The 21,543-nt window shown below is 53.8% G+C and overlaps 1 protein-coding gene across 1 annotated transcript in view; it reads left to right on the top strand.

Moving 5' to 3' along the window:
* Positions 1 to 1,872: 1,872 nt before the first annotated feature.
* ZNF423 (zinc finger protein 423) overlaps positions 1,873 to 21,543 on the top strand; it is a 331,821-nt gene continuing 312,150 nt past the window's right edge. The window contains exon 1 of the mRNA XM_036834944.1: positions 1,873 to 2,236. Coding sequence (XP_036690839.1) covers positions 2,197 to 2,236 — 40 coding nt within the window. The 5' untranslated portion in view covers positions 1,873 to 2,196. The remainder of the gene's footprint in view (positions 2,237 to 21,543) is intronic.

The raw sequence follows: 21,543 nt of genomic DNA, 5'->3' as shown, positions 1-21,543 counted from the left end.
TGTCGGGTCCTTTTCCCCACTCTGGACCTGGCCTCCTGCAGCTGGTGGGGGATGGGGAGGCAAAGGAACTGTTTAGGGGAGCCGCCTGGGGAAGAGTTTTCCTAAGTCTGAGCCCTTCGCCTGCCGGCTCCGAGACCCAAGCCTCAACTGGTTCAAGCGCTGCAAGGACCCGAGGCGCCCCCTGGTGGCTGGGGCAAAACTTTGTGTCAAGTAGGAGCTGGTTTATATGTCAGTCGTGGGGGGAGGTGGTGCTACTGCAATATTTTGGGGCTAGGGTGTTTCTTTTATAGTCTTAGCTAAGAAGCGTGCAACCGGGCGCGGGAACCCCACAGATTCAGGTGTTGGGGGCGAACAGATTTAACCCAGACGTGGAAGAGTTTCTGGATGTGGGGCAGGAATGGTCTTCAAACACGGACCGCTGGGCAGAATCCGAGAGGGAAAACCCAGGTTCAGGGATATGCATATGTGTGGGGCATAATTTGCGGAGGTGGCAGTGCCCGGGCGATTCACCGCAGTTTGTCCCCCTCCCCCCAATCCCCTCACTTTTTGCAGTTTGTGATGCAAATGTACCTTGGTGAGCTTGACAGTACGCGTGGGCCCTGTGTCTGTTCCCTCCTCCCGTCCCCGGGGCCGTCAGCGCCGGAATCGGGGCCCCGCGTGCGGGTGCGGTGCCCCCGCCCGCGCCGTGCCTGCCGCCGTGGTCCGGGTTTTGCGGGCGGCCGGAGCTGTATTTCCAGCGCTGTCCATCGCTCGGTGCTGTTGGCCCTCTCTCCGTCTGATCCGAGCCGGAGCAGTGCGGGGCGCCCCACGGGATCAGAGCGCTCCCCCGCCGGGACTCCGCTCCTCACATCCTCCTGCTGGGACCCGGCTACATTTCCAGCCAAGCCTGGCTTTATTATGTGTCTCTGCAGTGCAGCCCCAGCAGCCGGATCGGGAGGAGGAGAGCCAGCGACCACAAAGAAGACAGGAGCGCAAGGGAGGCTGGCGGGCGGGCCGGCGCCGGCTGGAGCGCGGAGGAGCCGGGGCGCAGCCGCCGCCGCCGCTGCCCGGGAGGACGGGAGCCCGGCCGCCGCCTGCTCGTCCTCCTCCTCCGCCGCCGCGGCCGCCGCCTCCCCCCTCTCCGAGCCCCTGGCCCATGGAGGCAGCTAGCGGGGCCGGCGAATTGGCACCGGCCTGGGGATCCGCTGCGCGCCGTGCGCTGAGCACCGTAGCCCGAGGGCAGGCAGCGGCGGCCCGGCGCACGGGTTGAGCGATGCCCGGGGCACGGGCGCGCCTGCCCGCCGCCGCCTGAGCGCCCCCGCGCGCCCCTTCCTCCTCCGGGGGGCCGGCACCGGACGGAGCCGAGAGCCAGAGAAGGGGGCGTGAGCCAGGGGCCCCGAGTTGCGGCTTCCGAGCGGCCGCGGCCGTTTCGAGCCCCCCAAGTAGGCTGAGTTGAGGGATACCCTTCCCCATCCATCATAATTTCCAAACCAGGCGTTTGGGCATTTAAAAACCATTAATATTTATTATTATTTTTTGTGCGGCAGGGGATAATTTGAAAGCTTTTTTTTTTTTCGAGGGGTGCTGAGCTTCCGCGCTCCCGACCGCCTCCCGGTCTCCTCCCCCCCGAGACCCCCTCGACTCCAGCCCCGTCCCCCCTCCTCAGATGGGTTCATTGTGAGCTCCGCACCGGGTTGCGTAGCCGGACGCCTGCAAACTTTGCACAAAAATCCGGCAAGGGGCGGAGGAGGAGAAGGAGGAGGAGGGTGAGGGTGGCGGTGGGGTGGGGGAGGGAGGGAGGGAGGGGGCCGCAGGGGCCGGGGGCCGGCGGGGGGTGGGGAGGAGGAGGGGGGCGGCTTTTTTTTTTTTTTTTTTTTTGCATAACTCGGCTCGGCCGAGTGGCCTCCGGACTCCCCGCGCCGCTGGGACCGCCGCTGGGACCGAGAGCCCCCGGCTGCCGCATTGCAACAGGCAGGGCCCCGGCGCGCCCCCCGGGCCTCCCCCCGCCCCGGAGCGGCCTCGGCCGGCCCGGGCCGCCCCCCCAAGGGAGGCCGCCCCGGACCTGCGATCCGCTCCCCACAGCTGCCGACCCGGCTGCAAAAAAAAAAGTTTCCGAGAGGCAGGAGGAGGAGAAGGGGGAGAAGGGTAGCCCGGAGCGGCGGGGGGCGGCGGGGGGAGCCGGCCGCGGAGGGCGACGAAGCGCCGGGAGCCCCGGACATGTCCAGGCGGAAGCAGGCGAAGCCGCGCTCGGTGAAAGGTGAGCGAGCGAGGCCCGGCGGAGGCGCGAGCGAGCGAGCGAGGAGGGAGGGAGCGAGGGAGGAGGGACCGGCGAGCGGGCGGGCGGCCTGGGACCCAAGCGAGCGAGCGGAGAGGAGGAGGAGGAGGCGGAGGAGGCGGAGGCGGAGGAGGAGGAGGAAGAGGAGGGGGAGGAGGAAGCCGCGAGCCGGAGGCGGAGGCAGTGGAGGTGGAGGGGGCACGCCGCGGACACCGTACCCGCCCGGACCCTCTCCGGGCCCGGCGCCGCCGCCCGCGGGGGACCCGGGCCTGGGGGCGCCGCTGAGGGGCCCTCGCTGCTCCCTCTTTGCGGGCCCCGGGCCCACGTGGCCAATCAAGGGGTGCGGGCCCGACTTGGCGGGGATTGCGAATCTCGGCGGCGGCGGGCGGGCGGCGGGAGGAAGGAAGAGGCGGTGAGGACGGGCGCCCAGGAGGCCGGTAGCTCCGAGGCCGCTCTTGCTGGGCTCCGGGCCTTGCCGCCTTTCCTCGGTCCACGCCTTGTCGCCCCGGGACGCCGAGGGCGGCGGGCGTTGCTTGCGCGCGCCTCGGGCCCCGGCCCTGGCCGCCGGGCGCCCCCTCCCCGCCCCCTGCCCAGGCCGCCCTCCCGGCACGGGCCCCCACACTTCCTGCCTCCTCCACCGAGGCCAACCGGGCCGGGAGCCTCCGTCAGGAGTTCATTGTCTGCGCAGCGCCGGCGGGACGCGGGTCCCCAGGGGAGCGCAGCGGCTGCCTTGCGCGCCCCTCCGCGGAGAGCTCCCGCGACCCGACCCCGGGCACCCACACCCTCGTCACCTAGGCCGGCTTCCCGTTTCGGGTCCCCGGAGTGCACACGTTTGTGAGGACACACCGCCCCACATCCCCCTCTTCTTGTCCTTGCCTCGCATTCTATTTCTACCGAGCGCCCGCGGCCTGAGCGGGCCCCTGGAGAGCAGAGGCCCCGGGGAGATGCCGCATGAAGGCAACTGAGCCCCTCCCCTGTCCTTCTCTCCCCACCCGCTGCCCTCTCCTGGCCTCGTCTGCTGCTTTGTCCCCATTGCAGTCCCCCCCGGGTGGGTGCCCGGCCTCCCCCCTCCCCCGCGCTGGGAGATGACAGAGGAGGGACAGGATGAGAGCCGCTACGTCTCTGGAGCCAAAAGTCCCGAGGCCCTTGTCCTCTCCCAATTCCCTTGATGACCTCTGGCCCGAGCCCAGTTCTGCTCTGAAAAGTTCATTTCCTGGAGGCCTGCGCGGGAAGGCGCAGGGGCCCCTGCTCCCTTCCTGCCAGCCTTGCTCCTGGCTGGAATGGCTGGGACTGCATCTGGCAAGGAGGGTCTTGAGACACCCGCCATTGCTTTCCTTCCAAAGTCCCAGGAGATCGCGGGCACTCGGCTCAACAGAGATTCTCCCTGTCATCTTAGAAGCGGACCAACTCAGTCCAAACTCAGCAGCCCGCCTGCTCCCTTTCCTCTTTTTCCTTGAGATAAGTTGGTCTTGTTCCCCTCACCCTGGCAGGCATCCCGGTCCTGGATAGCCTGACCTATTCCACAGAACTGGAGGGTCTAGAGGGTGTTCTGGTTGAAACCAAAATGGAGACCTCAATAAGGGGATAGGAAAACGCTAGATGTTTGTCCTTTTGCTGAATAGAAGGGTTCTCGGTTTGAAATAATATTTGATTTCTTTTCTCTTTCCCTGGTTCACTGCTCACTCCTTCAAGGGCCACTTAAGGTGGCCCAGAGGAAAATGTACAATTGGAGTCTCTGGTTGGAAAAACAGTTTTATCTAACTTGGGCAGTTGATTTTGAGTTAAATCTACGTATAGAAGCAGATTTTTCATAGAGGAAGATGCAGAGCTTACCTACCTCTAACCTGAACCCATGCCTCCATACCTCTTTATTTTAGAAGGTGAGGCACAGAAAGCAAAGGTAGAGCAATTTGCCGGGAACAGATGGGTGGGTGTTTCAGAGTTGCTGGAACCTAATTCTAAAACCACTCTGTGTATCTCTGAGAAAGACTCAAGAATCAGTCTTCAACCTTTCATGGAATGAGCTTGGACATGATTTTTAATGAATGTCTCTCTCTCTCTCAATGTGTATATGTACATGTATAGCAGAGAATTCAAGCTAATTGATGGGGGGAAGACAGCAAACTGGGAACAAGACTAGTGTAGGCATTTTGAGAAGCGTTGTAAATATCAACCACACAGCGCCTTTCGGCCCTTGGAGTGTGAGATCCTCTGTTTCTTCTCGCGATTCTTTGCATTTTCCAAAAGCAGCTCCAGCCCTTGTCTCTCACCATTTTGCCATTTATTCAGTTTACTGGGGTGAACAGGGTGGAGATGACCCCACTTATGGGGGAGGAATTAAGAGAGAAGATTGCCTCCCCTCCCCCCCTTCTCAAGCAATATTCAAGTGTGTGCTTGAGTGTGGACAGCTCCGTACCAAGTGTTTAAAATGACAAGGTCTTCACCTTTAAAGATGCTTCTTAAGGAACAGTGGTACCTTTTAAATTTTATTTTATTTTATTTTGCCTCCACTGCTGTGTGTCAGGGCTAACGTAGAGGCATTGTGGACTTCCCCAGTCCGCACATTATATGCTGTGAAAGTTGCTTGGCTGTATAGTTCGTAATTGATCTAGCAAATGTGAAAGCCCAGAGCAGGAAGGAAAGACAGAAGTGTAACAATTTCTAATGGATGCTTAGAAAGTGTGATTTGAAAGCAGGGCATGACAGGTCTTAGTGGGGGCGTCTCACTTCCCACTCACAGACACAACCTCCCTTCTGGAGTGGGGTCACTTGTCCCCTCTGGATGTTTGTCTTTCTCTGGAAAACCCAGCTCCCAGGGAGGACACCCAACAAATAGGGAAGGGTGCTAGGCAGTAGGGCAGCGGGGAGGATAGCCTCGTTGGTTGTCAGAAGCCTTGTGATTTAAAAAAAAAAGAACCACACACACCAAAAAAAAATCAGTGTTACAAAAGTCACATTTTCTGACCGATTTCTCCCTCCCGACACCATCCTCTCCCTTTCTGTTTCCTGGTGGTGTGGTGTGGCTGTTGTGAGATGATTTGTTCCCTTTGATAATCTCGGCCTCATTCTCCGGGGTTGTTCCCATCACATCTCACTGATGTTATTTTGGCCGATGATATCAGGTGGTTTGTTAACCTACTCCCTTTACCCACACTGCCTCCTCAGATCCACAAAACAGCCTCTCCATTTATGTGGAAAATTAATACATCTTTTTTCCCAGGCTCAGCTTAAAACTTTTGAATAATTGGTAATACTGTTGATTTCCTCCATCCAGCAACTGCCTGTTAATTACACTTCTTAATGTTAATTAGCACTCAGGCTGTGTCCATGGACCCGCCAACCACAACATTCCAAAAGTACCCCCAGTGACTTTTCTGTGCTCCCCTCCTCTTCTCTGTCTTCCTCTCCTGTCAGCCCATAGCTCCTCCAAAGTCCACCTTATAAATTTGGTGGTCTAGGGACTTGGAAACAGTGTAGTTCGCCACTGCTCGTGTTTCCATGGAAATAATTGAGTTGTAATAAAAAGAGGCATTCTGAGGTTACAGGTTTCTTGATTCAGCTGAGACCACATACAGGTGTAAATTGTCCAGATTTGTTTGGCTAAATGTACATGATCTTGTAGGAAGGGCAAAACAAATCCTTTATAGGTTCTTTAGCTTTCTATGTGGATTGGGGCAGCTAACATTTAATCCTAACATTTAATCCCCCCTTCCTCAATTAAGTCACCAACTCCCAGCTTTGGGAGGACCTGTCTCACTCTAGAAAACATCCTTTATGTCTAGTAATTACTATTTAGATTCTTCCACTTGTTTCCTTGCAAAAACTTAATAAGCAATAAGATAACTATGTGTCTTGGACAGGAGGACCCTGCTAAACGTTTAACCAAAAGGTGCTGAGTGTGCATCGCACGAAAGGTGCAAAATGCTGGTGACTTTACAGTCATGAAGTAATTGCGTAGAACCATCCTGGCACTGTTGTGGCCTGCTACAGCATGTTAACAGAGGAGGGGGAGGGGGAGGGGGGGAGGGGGGAGGGGGAGCAGGAGGAGGAGGAGGAAAGTGGAGTGCAGCATCTGATACAGCGTTCCTAGCTGGAGACTAAAACTGCAGGTCTGGTTCAGTCTAATAGAAAGTTGCAATAATTGCTATATCGGTAGCCAACTCTTAAGCTGGTGGCTGTGGAATTCTTCCCCTGATGTAGGATTTAATAGTCTGGCAATTAGATGCATTGATTTCTCTTAACTGTTCATTTGGATGTGTAAACGAAAGAAACCTGCCGCCGATGGAGACGGGCCGCCTGGCTCTTGGAACGAGGCTGATTTAGGAGGTGGTGGTAGGAGAATGGATTTTTCAAGGCAGTGTTGGGGCCAGTTCCCTCTTCTTTTAAAATTTCAGCCCATTTTGCAGTAAAATGAACAGCACCTGTTTTTCAGATACTGTTTAAAAATAAACAACGGTGTCCAGTTCTGTCTGAAAAGTAAAAACATCCTCTTCTGCAGATGTGTATAGAGTAACATTTCTGTCTTTGAGTGACGGGACTCACTTGCGTATTTTCGGCAGATGGTCTGTTAGGTACCAGAGGGAAAAGTCACAAAACACCTTGGCTCCGAGTTCCAGAGGGACCTCTTGCCAGAAATGGAGTTAGTTCTCTCTCCCCCTCCTAGAGGCCTGGGGTCACCTAGACCACAGTGGCTCTGTCAAGCCCTGAAGAGGTGTGGGGACATGGTATCTTGGGCCCCTTGGCAGCTGGTGGGCTATGTGACTTCAGTGGCCTGGAGAGAGGGTAGGTCGCAAACGTTAGCACCTCTTAACTCCCTGCTCCTGGACCTGCAGGTTTCTGTAAGCGTCACTAACTTCTGACATGCAGGCATCTAAAACTGTCTTGATGGTAAGCAAGCAGAGGAAGGCTAGCTTTCCTCTTGGTCCTATCTTTTTTTTTTTTTTTTAACGGAGGTGGATGGGTGGGTTTAGTTAACTCTTCGTTTGCCCGAGGTTAAAATGGACTTACCTTTCCTGGACATCGTCCATGGTACACTGGTATTTGCAAAGAATATTATCTTCACGTCTCGAAAATGTTTGCAATAGGTATCAGGGTTCCTTTCTTATCTGAGGGTCCAGGGTAATTACAACAGAATGCCTTGAAAACTGTTTGTGGGCTCCCCGTTACTGTGGGTAGCTGGGGAAGACCTTGATACACCTTGGTTAGTGAATTTGACAGTTTCTGCAAATTCCTGCATGTTAGTCGGTAATCAGAGTAGTTTTGCACCCAAAATGGACTAATTAAGCCTGGATTGGTTATATCCCGATTGAAGTTTTCGGCGCCGTCAGCTCCCTCTGACTGTGGGAGAGGTAGGGTGGAGTGGAGCGGGGGAAATGCTGGCGGAAACTTTTGATACATCGCTTACCTGCCGGGGATCGGTGGCAGCCAACGATTGGGGTTGTACACTCAGTAAATAAAAATACTTTACCTCTTTCAAGGAGCGCCAATTAGCTGATTGCTCCGTGTGGCTGTCTTTAAGGAGAACGCTGTTTTACCTATCTTCTTTTACAAAGGTTTGATTTTTAATGTCTTGTGAAAAGGATTCTCTTTGTCTTGATTGCTGTCAGGAATAAAAGCATGATGGTAATATCCCTTTGAAAGCTATTGTATTGTCAGCCCTGGCTGACAGCGGGAGGGCCTCCCAGTGTTATAGATTAGTGCTGTGAAAACACTGACATTTTCTTTGTTACATTGCTGTTGTTCTACTTGCAAAGTCAATTACACAATGTCAGAGCTCAGTTACAAGTTGACTTTGGAACTAGCAATGTCTTTTCATTCTCTTCTTAAAGATATAATTTTCCTTTGTTGTTGTTGTTGTTTTGTTTTCTTTCTCTCTCTCTTTTTGACCTGCTTCCCTCTGGTGACCACCCCCTCTGCCCCCTAAGAGTCAGAACGTGTTAGCTAGGCAAACACACTCTGGTTTCCATCGTGGCAAGTCAGATTCAAAGACTGCTACATCATTATCTCTGAATTTTTCTGCTCATTCACATTTCAGTGGCTTCTTATTGATGTAGTGACTACAGCAGCCAAGATACATAAAAAACCCATCAAATGAGATTACGGTGTTGATAATCTCTTATCAAGTGGGTTGCTCTGGATTTGGGGTCCTTAAGGTTGGCAAATTCCAGGTTTTCTTTCTTTTTTTTCCTGACCCCGGGCTGAACCAAGTTCCTGGGTTGATGGTACCCCCAGCAAATAGTTCTTTGCTGCAGAAGATTTGTAAGTATTCTGATCTCAGAGGCCAGGCCTGGTGAGTTTTAGACTTAGAATCCTGGATGACGTCATGGTAGGGCTAGAAGAGTCTCGTAAGAGAACCTTGTAACCCACCCTTCTCCCACTGCAGACGGCCAATGCGAAATTATAAGGCTCTCCAAGGTACCTTTACTGGGTGCCCTTGAACTCAGGAGTGATTTTCATTCCCGTCTTAAGTGTGTGAAATCCTGCTGCCTAAGGGGAGGCAAGCTTGAAATGTCCAAAACTGAAAATGGTCAGGGTGGATGTTTTTATTTACGCCCCTCCCCCTCCATCCCTGCCTTCTCCAGGAAGAGAAAACCAGAAATTCCTTAGTTCTCTGAACCTGGCTGCCAAAGAGGCAACCACCTGAGAGCGGACAGAACTCGGGGCAAGGAGACTGCTGCCACTGACTCCAGATGACAAGGACACTTCAGGAAACTCCGGCCGAGGACACTAATTGTGGGCCCCCAAAGTTGTTATTATGAACTGCCAGACAAGAGCCTGTGTTCGCCAGCAATTTGTCAGGACTAATTTTGTTTTTCTCCAATAATTGAAAATTAATGTCTTGAAGTGAAAGCAGATGTTCATGTCATCTTCTGAATTGGGATATAAAATGGGGCTCTGTAGATGGGCTCACTAATTTAACAGTAATTTCCCTCTCGCAGCTAATGGGGGTGTTGGGCTGACGCTACCTGAGGCCGGGGTTGGGAGATGAGAGCATCGGCTGTACCAGTTGTGCTGTCTGAGGTGGCGGGAGCATTCGTTTTGGAGGGAGAGCATGGTAAATAAAAATATTTCCTGGGGCTATGAAACCTGGAGAATTCGTTAACTTGAATACTCATTCGTGCAAGAGATGTTTATTGAGATGATTCAAGGCTTTATGCTGGAAAAGGTGAGGGAACCTTGGTTTGGGAAGAGAGTGGATTCCTACAGGTTAGAGGATCCTCGGCGCTGGGTTCGTTACCTTCACCTGGAGCAAAGCTGGTTAAAATTGCAGATTCCTGGGTCCAGATCCTAGAGATACTCACCCAGCTGGTCTGGGGAGGGGTTCAGAACTCATTTTTTTCCCCTTTAAAAAAATTGAGGTAAGGTATACATAATGTAAAATTTACCATCTTAACCATTTTTAAGTGTCCGGTTCAGTGGCATTGAGTAAGTTCGCATAGTTGTGCAACCGTCACCACCGTGAACTTTCATTCTTAGCCAATGCCCAGGTGGTGGTGGGTTGGGCGTGGTCTTGACCCATCATCCTCAGAGGAGGCCATCCAGTGCAAGGCCTCCATTTTCCAGGGAGAGATGAGAAACAGAGGCTCCGAAGATGAAGTGACTTGGAGAGCTGGTGATGCTTTTCCTTGGTCTGGTGAGAGAGGGGAGACTGGAGTGCCCGAAGCCCGGGCAGGGCAGATTAGGGCTCCATCAGGGCTGGTGGGCTGGGGGCTGGGCAGGAGGGGTGCTTAGGAGCTGCTGAGTGATCTGGTGGCCACTCTCAGGATGAGAACACTTGTTCTCTCTCCTTGGGGGCACCGTTCCTCTGGAGACTGAGACTGGCAGGTGTGAGGTTGCCCTGCCAGGACCCAGATAACCCCTCTGACTTACCCAGCCCTGCACACTTCGGGCTGGTTTGTCTGGGATGGGGAAGGGGAGGGACAGCTGTTGTGAAATGGCCACTTCGTTGCCTTGATTTCCAGTCGCAGCTTGCCCACCACCTCTGGCCCGCAGGTCTGGGTGCTGCAGATGCTTATACTGTTCTCCTTGGAGGTGCCAGGTACCTTATTCTTCCCCGGTTTTTTTCTGAAATTGAAATTTGCCCTTTCGTTACCTGGGCATGAATTATTTTTTGCAGCGTTGTCATTTCCTATCCTGCTGTGAGGTTTATCTCTTCTGTTGATCCTAATTAAATAAAACATACTGTCCACCTAACTCCTGTTGCACTGAATTTTACCTGCCTGAGACAGAGTGATGGCCATCTGGGCTTGGTTCGGGAGCAGGGCATGGCTGGATAAGGGAGCTGGGATGGTAGTGGCTGTCACATCCTGGCTGGGTGTACCCCCTTGGCCTGGGGGCTGCAGGACCTCATGGCCACCAGCAACATATAGCATATTTCTGGTTCCTGAACCTGAGATATTGCTTTGTCCCTATCCCCATGGGGCTGCAGGTCTGAACTTGGGGAGGGGAAAGACAATCACCAGCTCCAGAGAGTCCCCAGGGAGAGGGTAAGGGAGGAGAGCAGGCTCCCAGGGCAGGGGGATGGAAAGAGGGGGCAGGCTCCTGTCGCCTGGGATGGAGGCTGCAGAGAGCGCTGGGTTCTCTGGGGAGCCATGAGCAGAGCATGTGTTCTCAGTGCCCGGGACATCTCTGCAGGTGCCCTGTCCCCTCAGGGAGAGAGGGACCAGCTAGGGGCCTGCCACGCATGTTGGGAGGACTCTACTATTTTTGCCTTTGAACTTCTCAGGATCCTGATAATCCCATGTTGAAGAGAAACCTTGGAGGCCACTTCCTTCAGACTTCTTGGAGTGTGTTTATGGCATCCTTATTTCCATCCAGCCTGGACTCACACACTTTCTGTCTCAGGGAGCTCACGACCTCTATGGCACATCTGTGCATTTTCAGTTTGAATTTCACGTGTTCTTCTTTCTGTGAAGCTGCCGTCTGCCTCCCGTAATTTAGGTGCATTGGTTCTGGGTCTGTCTCCTGGGGCAACGGGCAGTAACTCAAATCTCCAGTCCCCAGAGCAGCCCTGTTGAGAGTTGGCAAAACTGGCCTTGCTTTACTTGCCCAGGGGGAGGGTTTCTTTATATAGGATGCAGTCAGCCTGGTGGGCTTCCAGGACGCCACTCTCATTCGCAGATGACCTTGACTTGGGCTTCTGGGTCCTTGTGTTTAAAAAGGATTTGTTAGGTGAATGAGTAAGTGTGTAAACTGTTGAGGGAATAAATGAATGGGTGGACAAGTGAATGAGTGAATAGTGAACAAATGATTGGTTAATGACTGGATGAATTCCTAGATGAATGAGTCAGTGAGTGAGTGGGTGAACTGATAGGGAGCACCGATCATCTTTATGGGTGACTTGGGCTCACAGCTGACCAAGTCACTCTCTGGTGGTCTCTCCTGCCCCCCTTCCCCTCCCCCAGTCTCTATTCTGTTCAGGAGGTGGGACATGCTCTCTCTGGAGGACTGGGAGCCCTCATGCCCCTTGGGGTTGGGATGCTTTGCACCCATTCTCCCCCTTTATCCTCAGCCCAGATAGGGGCAGGGGTGTGTGTAGTACTCTCTGCTATGAGATCGTAGCTAGTTTATTGAAGCTACCGTGCCAAGCATTGTGCTGGATTGTAAAACATTGTTTTCAAATGATAAAAGCAATATGAGATTTTCATACTAACTTTAAGTAAAACAGAACTTTTAATTGACTAAAGGCCCTTCCTCTCACCCCTTCCTGCCACAATCCCGAGGGGGCTTCAAAGTGGACATATTTGACCCAGCTTGGTGCTGGCCAGGACTCTGCAGTCCAGCCTCCATTAAGTGGCCTTCAGGACCTTCTGCATCTTTCAGGGATGGTTTGCCCTTCAATAGCACTAGGAGTGAGGGATGGGTTGGGAGAAGCAAGCAGGAAGGAGAAAAATGGGATGTGTGGGTGGGGAAAACTGCCAATAAAATAAAACTCAGTGTAAAAAAGAAAGACCCCCTACTCACTGAAGGTGAGGTCAACATTGATTTATTTCTCTGGAAGGGGAGGGTTGTGGTTTGGAGGAAGCATGCTCTGTGATCTTGGGCAGGACAGCTCCCACTGTGGGCCTCGGTTTTCCTGTCTATGAAATGGGATGGAACTGGTTGGGTTGGCTATCTGTCTTAGATGGTTTAAGATGTTAATTCCTGGAACATAGGAATGGGAAAGCACAAGATACTTTGGCTTTAAAATAATACAGACTAGAAAGATATTGTCAGATATTTTCAAGATACTTTTTAAAGTGACGGGTCCGCAGAGCAAGAACTCCGAAGTGGCAGATGTGGGGGATCCGCCAGCAGGGCAGCTGGATCCTCCCTGGCTCCCACGGCCCTTTTGAGGATTGAGGGGAACATTGGATAAGAGAAAACATGTCAAGGGCTTGACTCTGATGTCGGTATCTTTTCACGTGTCTGACAGTTCAGCCTGAGGTGCCCCTGGCGGCCTTTGCCAAGCATCCTTGGAGCAAACCCCCTGGTGCTCCTCTAATCCAGGGGCAACGTGGGCGGAGAATGTCCAGGTCCTACATATGCCCATCCAGAGCCACCATCATGGCCGGCCCTGATTGCGGGGAGGATACAGAGGGTTAGTGACCAAGCGCTCACCTATGCCAGGCCCTGCCTTCAGCTCCTCCCACCTGTCCCCCCATCAGTTATCACAACAGCTCTCTGACTTATCTTCTGGGCCTCAGTTTCATGGATGCACAAACTGAGGCCCAGAAGTACCTTGCCCAAAGTCACACGGCTGGAGGGGGCAGAGCTGGGATTAGCCCAGGGCTTGTCCAACTCCAGAGCCTGGCTCAATAGCCATTCCCTTTACCTCTAACAGCCCAAGGGGCCCAAAAAGATAACAGAGAAGCTCATGCTCTCTCCAGGGGCTGGAGGAGTGCCTGGACTCTGGGCTAGGAGAGAGGGTCACAAGTGAAGGCACAGGAGGTCTGTCCTGCTCCCCACCCATCTGTGTTCTCCTTTTGGGCTGTCCATATCCGCATCTTAAAAAAAATGATTTACACATCTTAAAAAATAATTTAATCTCTCCCCCTTCTCCCCCAGGGACGAGCACTGTTATCCACAGTTATTTTCCTCCCAGACCTCTTCTGTGGTGGATTTACACAAAAACATATGTATAGACACCCATGCATACATAATTTTAACCTAGATGATACCATATAGTGCTTGACTACACTTTCCCTTATTTGCTATTTTCACAAAACAGTGTTTCCCATCTTGGTTACACATTAGTATCATCTTAGCACTTAAAGAAATAACATTACCTGGGCCCCACCATGGACCAAATAATCCAAACTCTTTGAGGATGGGGCCCTAGGTCAGTTTTTTTTTTTTAAAGCTTCCGTGGTACTTTGACTGTGCAGGGTTAAGAACCATTAGTGTAGGAGACATCATCATGTTAGTGTTACAGACGACTACACTTCAATAACCATAATGCTGTAGCATGGGTGTACCAGCATTTATACACAGTCCTCTATTGATGGACATTTAGTTATTCACTGTTACACACAAGGATGCAGGGAGCATCCTTGTTTATAAATCTTTGTGTCTCTTAGGCTAGATTCCTAGAAGTGGAGTTATTAGGTCAAAGGGTAGACACATAAAATTTGAAGGATATTTCCAAATTGCCCTGCACAGAGGGTGTACCTTCAGTAATAGTGTGTGAATGCATGTTTCTCATAATCCTTGCCCACATGATGTATTCCTCTTTTCTTTTCTTCTCCTTTTCCTCCTCCTCCTTCTTTCCCCCCTCTTCCTTTTGGCCAATCTGGCAGGCAAGAAAGAGCTCATTGTTTTTTTTTTTAAACGAAATGCTATTTTTTAAAAAAATTATTTTTATTTTAAAAAATTTATTTATTATTATTTATTTATTATTTATTTTTGGCTGTGTTGGGTCTTCGTTTCTGTGCGAGGGCTTTCTCTAGTTGTGGCAAGCGGGGGCCACTCTTCATCGCGGTGTGCGGGCCTCTCACTATCGCGGCCTCTCTTGTTGCGGAGCACAGGCTCCAGACACGCAGGCTCAGTAGTTGTGGCTCACGGGCCCAGTTGCTCCGTGGCATGTGGGATCCTCCCAGACCAGGGCTCGAACCCGTGTCCCCTGCATTGGCAGGCAGATTCTCAACCACTGCGCCAGCAGGGAAGCCCCAGCTCATTGTTTTAATTTGTACTTTCCTGATTGCTAGTGAGGTTGACCATTTTTCTTATCTTTATAGAACATTTTTATTTCTTCTTTAGAAAGGGGAACTGAACTGCAGTCTGAATGTGGAGCTTGGGGGTTTGGGCAATACTTTCCCTCAATGAGTCCTTTAGTCATGCTCTTCTTCCTTCTATCCATCATCCATCCATTCACCCATCTATCATCCATCCATCATCCGTCCTCCATTCATCATCTATCCATCCATCTGTCATTCATCATCTATCCATCCATCCATCCGTCATTCTTCCATCCTCCTCTCCCTTCCCCTCTTCTCCCTCCCCTCTTCTCCCTTCCCTTTCTTTCCTTTCCATCCATCCATCCATATCCTGAATATCTTACCCAGGTGAGTATCTTTGCCTGGGCTCCAAGGAGGATGTAGAGATGAACCAAATGGAGGCCATGCCCTCAGGAAGCCCACAGTCTGGAGAGGACATACAACCCTAACCACAGGGCCCAAGATAGAGGTGCAGGTTGAAGGCTGAGAGAGGTTGGAGGGGTTCCCTTGATAGGGGGAATCAGGCAAGGCCTGGAAGAAGGGGTAATGTTAGATTTGGGTAATGTTTGATTCTGTCCAGAAAGATAGAATCACAACACCCAGAGCAGCTAACATTTAATGAGCTCCCCCTGTATGCAGGCACTGGACTGTGCATTTTTCAGGCAGTATCTCATCTCATCTTGACACTCACTTCTCACTGCTCAGGTGGGGGCCTTAGACTTTTTTTTTTCCACAAGAAATAACAGATCTTAGAGAATCCTTAGCTGAACTCCCTTGTCATGTGAATGGTCAGACTTTCCCAGAAGGGCAAATCAGATGTCCAAGGTCATATGATGACCTTGTGGCAGAATTGTGCCTGGGGGCAGGGCAAGGATGAGTTGGGGGGATCTTGCTGCTGCCACTGACCCTGGCCAGGGTCTGCCTTGGGAACATCCTGGACCCCCCCAAGCTGTGGGGGGTGTGTGGGGGGGATTCTGAGCAGGCAGACCTGGACTCCCACTTCTTACCCACACACTTCCTCATCATGTTACCGGTGAGCCTCAGCTTCACGTTCTATGAAATGGGGGCTCCCCTCCCAGGAGAGGTGTGAGAAAGAGCTTTGTAAAACTGAACCGGCCATCGGGAGGGCTGGGCTGCTCACACTCTGGAGCAGCCTAACTTTGCCCTTCTCTCTCTCTCTCTCTCTCACCTGTGCATTTGTGCTTCGAATGCAGTGCCAGAGGAAAATGCTTGGGAAAAACCTAGCTTTCAATCTGTCACCTGCTGGGATCACCCTACCCCCCCACCCCAGGCCCAGGTTGTGAATGAGGTTTCTGCATCCCTCATTCTCCCCACCTCACTAAGGACAGCTGTCTTTCTAAAGGGGGGCGCACTGGCCAGGCACAGGGAAGGGGATTGTGTGGGCTGGCGTATGCCCCAGATGGCTGTGAATGTGTGTGTATGTGTGCCTGTGTGCATACATATGTGAGTCTGTGCATGTGTGTATGAGCTCGAGTTCGTCTACGTGTGCGCATGTATGCATGCATGTGTGCATGTGCACGGATGTACACGTGTGAGCGCCAGCCTCCATGGGGAAGAGGCTCTTGTCATTGCTTGCATGATTCAGACCATCAGTAGGGGGGTAGAGAAAATACACATGGGTGGTAGACTTTGTGAATTTAGTTTATATCCATTCATTGAGATAATTTTGGATCACCTACTACACACCAAGCACTATGCTAGACTTGACTTTGCTAAAACAAAGAAGCAAGTCCTTTCTCCGTGCTAAGATTCAGTTGACATCTGTAAAGTCATGGCTGTGAGGGTGAGAAATAAGTTTATATTCTTGTTTCCCAAAATGTATTCCAGGATTTCGTTGATGTTCCACCAAAAGAATAAAAAATATTTTCTGTGGCCAAACACATTTGGCAACCACTGTGTTAAACAGAGTTACAAGTTTTTAAAACTTTCAGGGCTTCTCAGAGTCTTTCAAATGCTAATATGGGATTCTCTCAGACCTGTTAATCGTTTCTGATTTTCAAACTTACTTGATCACTTGTCAGGGAATCCTATGACCTGGGTACACTTTAGGTTTCTAGGCTTTGAAGGTCTACTATCATTACTGGTTTGCTCATTCATTCATATGTTTATTTATTCATCTCACACATGTTTATTTTTTAATTTTTTTAAAATAAATTTATTTTATTTATTTTTATTTTTGGCTGCGTTGGGTCTTCGTTGCGGTGCGTGGGCTTCCCATTGCAGTGGCTTCTCTTATTGCGGAGCACGGCACGCGGGTTTCGGTAGTTGTGGCGCATGGGCCCAGTTGCTCCGCGGCATGTGGGATCTGCCTGGGCCAGGGCTTGAACCCGTGTCCCCTGCATTGGCAGGTGGACTCCCAACCACTGCGCCACCAGGGAAGCCCTCACACATGTTTATTGAGCACCTACTATGTGCCAGGCACTCTTCGAGGTGCTGAGGCCACAACAGTGAACAGACAGAAGTTTGTTCTAGTGGTGGAGAGAGGCCATCTACAAGTACATCAGTCAATAACATAATTTCTGGGAAACAAAGCAGGTCCTGGGATAGGCAGGGAGTGGTGGGGAAGCCCGGGCCATCTGGGATGTGACACTTAAGCCCAGGGTGATGGGGGGTTGGTCATGAGGGGAGCTGCGGGCTGGAATCCTTTGCAGTTGGTGCTTTGGAGGGGCTGGGCTATGTGGGAGGTGGGGGTCCTTCCCTGGGCCTCTGCCTTCTCAGCTGGGAGGACACACCACTGGCTCAGCCCTCTGTGGTTTCTATAGCACAGTCAGGGCGCAGAGAGATGCTTCTCCGGGTGGTGAGTCAGTCTGATGGGGCTCTTTCTGAGCAAGGGTGGCTTCCGAGCACCACCTGGCAGAGCCCCTGCCTGTCCCGCTCACTGCCGGGTCCCCAGTGCCTGGCACCGGACCCACATTCCCATCCCCATCTGACAGATGGGAAAATGAGGCCAGGAGGCTCCCACAGCCCATTCCCTCAGAGGCCCAGCCCAGAATCCAGCGCTTTTCCAAGCCAGGGCTGTGACCCGAGGCTGATGGAGTGGGGAGTGCACAGACTTATAGGACGGGAGGTGGGATTTGGGGGCCTCAAGGACCCTCCTGGGGTTTGTCTGCAGAGTTGCCCGGTGTGATCTGGGTCCCGGGAGATGAGAGAAGGGGAACGGAGAAGTGGTGGGGAAGGGGGAAGAGGTCAAGGTCAGTGGGAGAGGGCGAGGCCATCCGGGAGATCCGGGGTTGGGGAAGCGGCGGGAGAACAGATGGGGAGGGGGCATGGGGGAGGGACCTCGGGGCCCGTCCTGCCCAGCGAGCCAGGCCAGCCGGCCGGGCGCTTGGGAACGCGGCCCCTCCCCGGGCCCTCGTCTGCCCGCCCCGCGGGGCGGCCCCAGGACCCCTTTGAGGCGGCTGTCCTGGGAACGCGTCGGGCCGCCCCCCGCCCGGGAGGGCTCCATGGCTGCGGCGCAATAACTCAGGCCCAGGTTTGGGCACAAAGCGGCCGCGGCGGGGGGCTGGCTGGGAAGGCTCGGGCTGCGGCGCTCGCTTGTGCTGCCCGGGTGGGGCCGGGGCTTGTTCTGCACCGCGGGCCGCCTCGCCGCCCGCCCCTCGGAGTCTGGGGCTGGCCGGGCCCAGCTGGCGCCCCCAGAACTCCTGAGTCCCCGGCCCAGAGCCGGGGGGCGGGGGCCGGGGGCGGGCAGGAGGCGGCGGCTACGTCTAGCCCACAGCCGGGTGCCGGCCGGTGGGTGGGCTGCGGACCCCGCTGGCCAGATGTGCGCCTTGGGAGGGTAGCCCGATGCCATGCCGACTGGAGCGCTGATTAGCCCGCAGCTTTGGGGCGGGGCTGGGGGAGGGCAGTTGACCGCAGTAGGGCCGATCTCTGAGTGGATACAAATACAAAGTAAATGTCCTCGATTGCTTTTGAGCACTTCACATTTAAGCTTCACAGCAGCCCTATGAGGTAGGACTGTGATTATCCCCGTTTCACAGAGGAGGAAACTGAGGCACACGGTGGCAAAACGAATTGCTCAATGTCTCACAGCTGGGGCCAGACAGGATTTGAACGCAGGCGCTCTGACCCCGGAGTCGCGCTTTGCCCCTGCCTGGCGCCCAGGCGCACATGTATGGGGATTATGGGCGTGGGAGTGCAATTCTGAGTTTATTTGTACCTGTATATGTTCAAGAAATTACAGACAGAAGATTTACAAACAGATCTAGTGATTCTGGGTTTGCGACTTAAAATTCACTCACTCATTCATTCACTGAATGGATACTTCCTGACTTCGTTCATTCCCTGGATGCATATTTCTGATTCTGTGCTAGATCTCATTGCTGGGTGCACAGTGACAAATGAAAAGAGCTGCGTCCCTGCCTTCACGGAGCTTGAAGTTTAGTTGCGGGCAGGGTAGCGAGCCTGACAATAAAGAGTGAACTGCTACACTAACGTGCAGGTGGGGTGGCCCCCAGGTCCTTTCTGGGGAGTCCTGGGGCAGGCCCCTGGACCTTAAACTTGAAAACCCTGGAGGTTTGCACAACCTCTGAGTGCAGAGCGTGGTTCCAGAGGTTCTCACGGGCACCTCCAAGTACCCAGGGAGTAGGTTGGGGGGTTCCCTCCTCATTTTCCAGATGAGAAAGGGCGATCCAGAGAAGCCCACAGCCTGGCCTTGGCTCACACTGCACATACGTAGCAGAGTTGGTGTCCGCTTGTTAAGCTCCTCATTTCCAAGGTCCCCATGTCCCATAGACAGGGGTCCTGACCCCCAGGCCCTGGCTCACTAGGGCCTAGGGCTTCCTCTGCACACCGTTAGGGTTGGAGGTGGAGGGTAGGCCCTGATGCCCCATCACTGGCACCCAAATCCCTGAGCTATCCCCATCCCTCTGACCTCCAGTCAGTCAGGCCAGTGAGAAGACAGCTGCCCTCAAGCACCTACTGTATCCACAGTTCTGTCTGAACTGGGTATCAGAATGGGCTTTATTCTGAATTTCGTGTCTCCATTGCCTCAAAATACCCATTGCTCAGGCTTGCCCTGGGAGCTCAAGGCTTGTTGTAGGTTCCGGGTCTGAGCTTTGGGTAAGACTTGGCCTATCCTCAGACCTCTCTGTTCGTTTTGTCATTTTGTTAGGAGAGTTCCAAGTCTGCTCTGCTCTGTGGACAAAGGTTTGGCCTGGGCCACAGGGATGGCAGGAGGGGATAATATTTATTGAGGCTTGGTGCTTGCTGAGTGCTTTATACATATTTTCTCATGAATCCCCTCAACAGCCCTGTGAGGCTGGTACCATACCTTTGCCATCCTGCAGGTGAGGAAGCGTCGAGGGTCAGCCTGAGGTCCAAGGTCACATGTCACAACCAGGCTGCCTGACACCATGTGCCTGCCCAAGTCACTCCCAGAGCCACCTTCTGTACTCCTAGTAGACAGACAGCCTCCCCTCCCCCAGGAGGCAGGCTGGGAGACAGACCCATAAACAGTGATGAACTCTGAGGCTGGTAACACCACGTTCCCCATGAGGACCCAGCCGGTGGCCAAGTCCACACTCCCCCACTCCCCTCCCCTTCTCCTGCCTGCCTGGGCCTACTCCTCAAGTTCAACTGGGGGAGAAGCAGCTTGCACAGGCTAGGGTGGGAGGATGAGGCCAGGCCCTTGGGACATTCGGGGTGGCTGGCGGACAGAGCTGTACCTGCTTCCTGGTTTCTTAGGAACTGCGCAGCCCGGCCAGCCCCTCTGTTCTGCTAGGTGGGAGGTGCTTCCTTGATGCATTTAGGGTGGGGAGTCCTCCCTTCTACTGTCCCCCACCCTACCCCCAGGCCCCAAGAGTCCAGCTGGCTCAGCCCAGGAATCTTGGATGTGGTGGTTTGGGGTGGGTGGCCTTGCGGAGGGAACTCAAAGATTTAAAGGGCCCTGTCCTCTGGGCCTCTCTCTCTGTTTCCACTCAAACTGCCCCTTAAGCCCAGGACGTGGCCTGTGAGCCTGCATCTTCCTGCCCATCAACGTTTTCCCTGAAGCTTGGGTTTGAACCCAGGGCAGGAGCCCCTCCAGGGCTGGGTTTCCAGGCAGCCCTTTCAGCTGACTCCCATCTTGGCCAAGAGGCCCAGGAGCAGCAGCTCTCCCCCTCCCTCCTGAAGTCCCTCTCCCTGGGCACCGACCCTCTGCATTCCCTGCCCTCCACCCCCTCCTGCGCAGGCTTCCTGGAACCCAGGGACCCTGGAGGTTTCTGGACCATATCGAGTTGCCTGGGTGGTTGTTTCCTTTTTTTTTTTGGGCCATGCAGGGTGGAGGAGCTGGGAGAGAAGCCGATGATTGGGCCAGGGCCAGCCAGGGGTGGAGGCCGATAGAGTCCGTGTTTCCCAAGGTCGAGCTGTGTTCCCCCAGCCCCTACCTCTGAGGAGCCTGAAGCCTGGCTTCCCCTCCGAGCTGGGACCAGCCCTGTTTGGCATTTCCTGCCTCCCTCCCTTTCATTTTGCACCGGGCTCCCCAAGGACACCCCTGCGAGGTTGTGAGGCCCACTCTAACTGTTCTCCCTGGTGACTGGGGCCTGACTTGACCTGGTAACGCCACAGTCCTGCTGAGGTCAGGCCCAGGATGGGGTCAACTAGATTGCTTTTCCCCAGGCTGCACCTCCTGGCTGGACCGCTGCGCCAAGCTGGGCCCACCTTCTGCTCTGAGCCAGGGAGGGGGTCGGAGCTGACTGAGAGGGCGCCTCACAGACCCCTTGGCTGCGGGCTGGTGGGGAGGTGGGGCTCTGGAAGAAGGTGAGGGGTTGGGGGAAAACAGAGCCCTCGAGGCCAACGGGTAGCAGAAAGGCAAAGACCTCTGGGGGCAAGAGCCTGGGCTAAGGCCCCTTGGAGTTAACTTTGAGGTGATTTTGAGAGCCCCCAGGTCCTTGGCAGCTCTGCCCTGGCCCCCCAAGGCCCACCGCACACATGGTTTTGCTTTTGCAGGCATCCTCCCCTGGTCCCCTCCCTCTGGGTGCCTTCCGAGTTCCTCGGGCCCCTCCCCCAGTCCTCCTGGGCCCCCTCCTTCCTCCTTGACCCACTTTAGTCCCCTGTTGCTGGGGGAGGGGAGTGTGCAGCCGGAGGCTCTGATCCTGG

The sequence above is a fragment of the Balaenoptera musculus genome, chromosome 19, assembly GCF_009873245.2.
Source record: "Balaenoptera musculus isolate JJ_BM4_2016_0621 chromosome 19, mBalMus1.pri.v3, whole genome shotgun sequence".
In the NCBI taxonomy this organism is placed as follows: Eukaryota; Metazoa; Chordata; class Mammalia; order Artiodactyla; family Balaenopteridae; genus Balaenoptera; species Balaenoptera musculus.
Note: the sequence above shows the minus strand (reverse complement) of the source record. Positions and strands in the feature narration are given on the sequence as shown.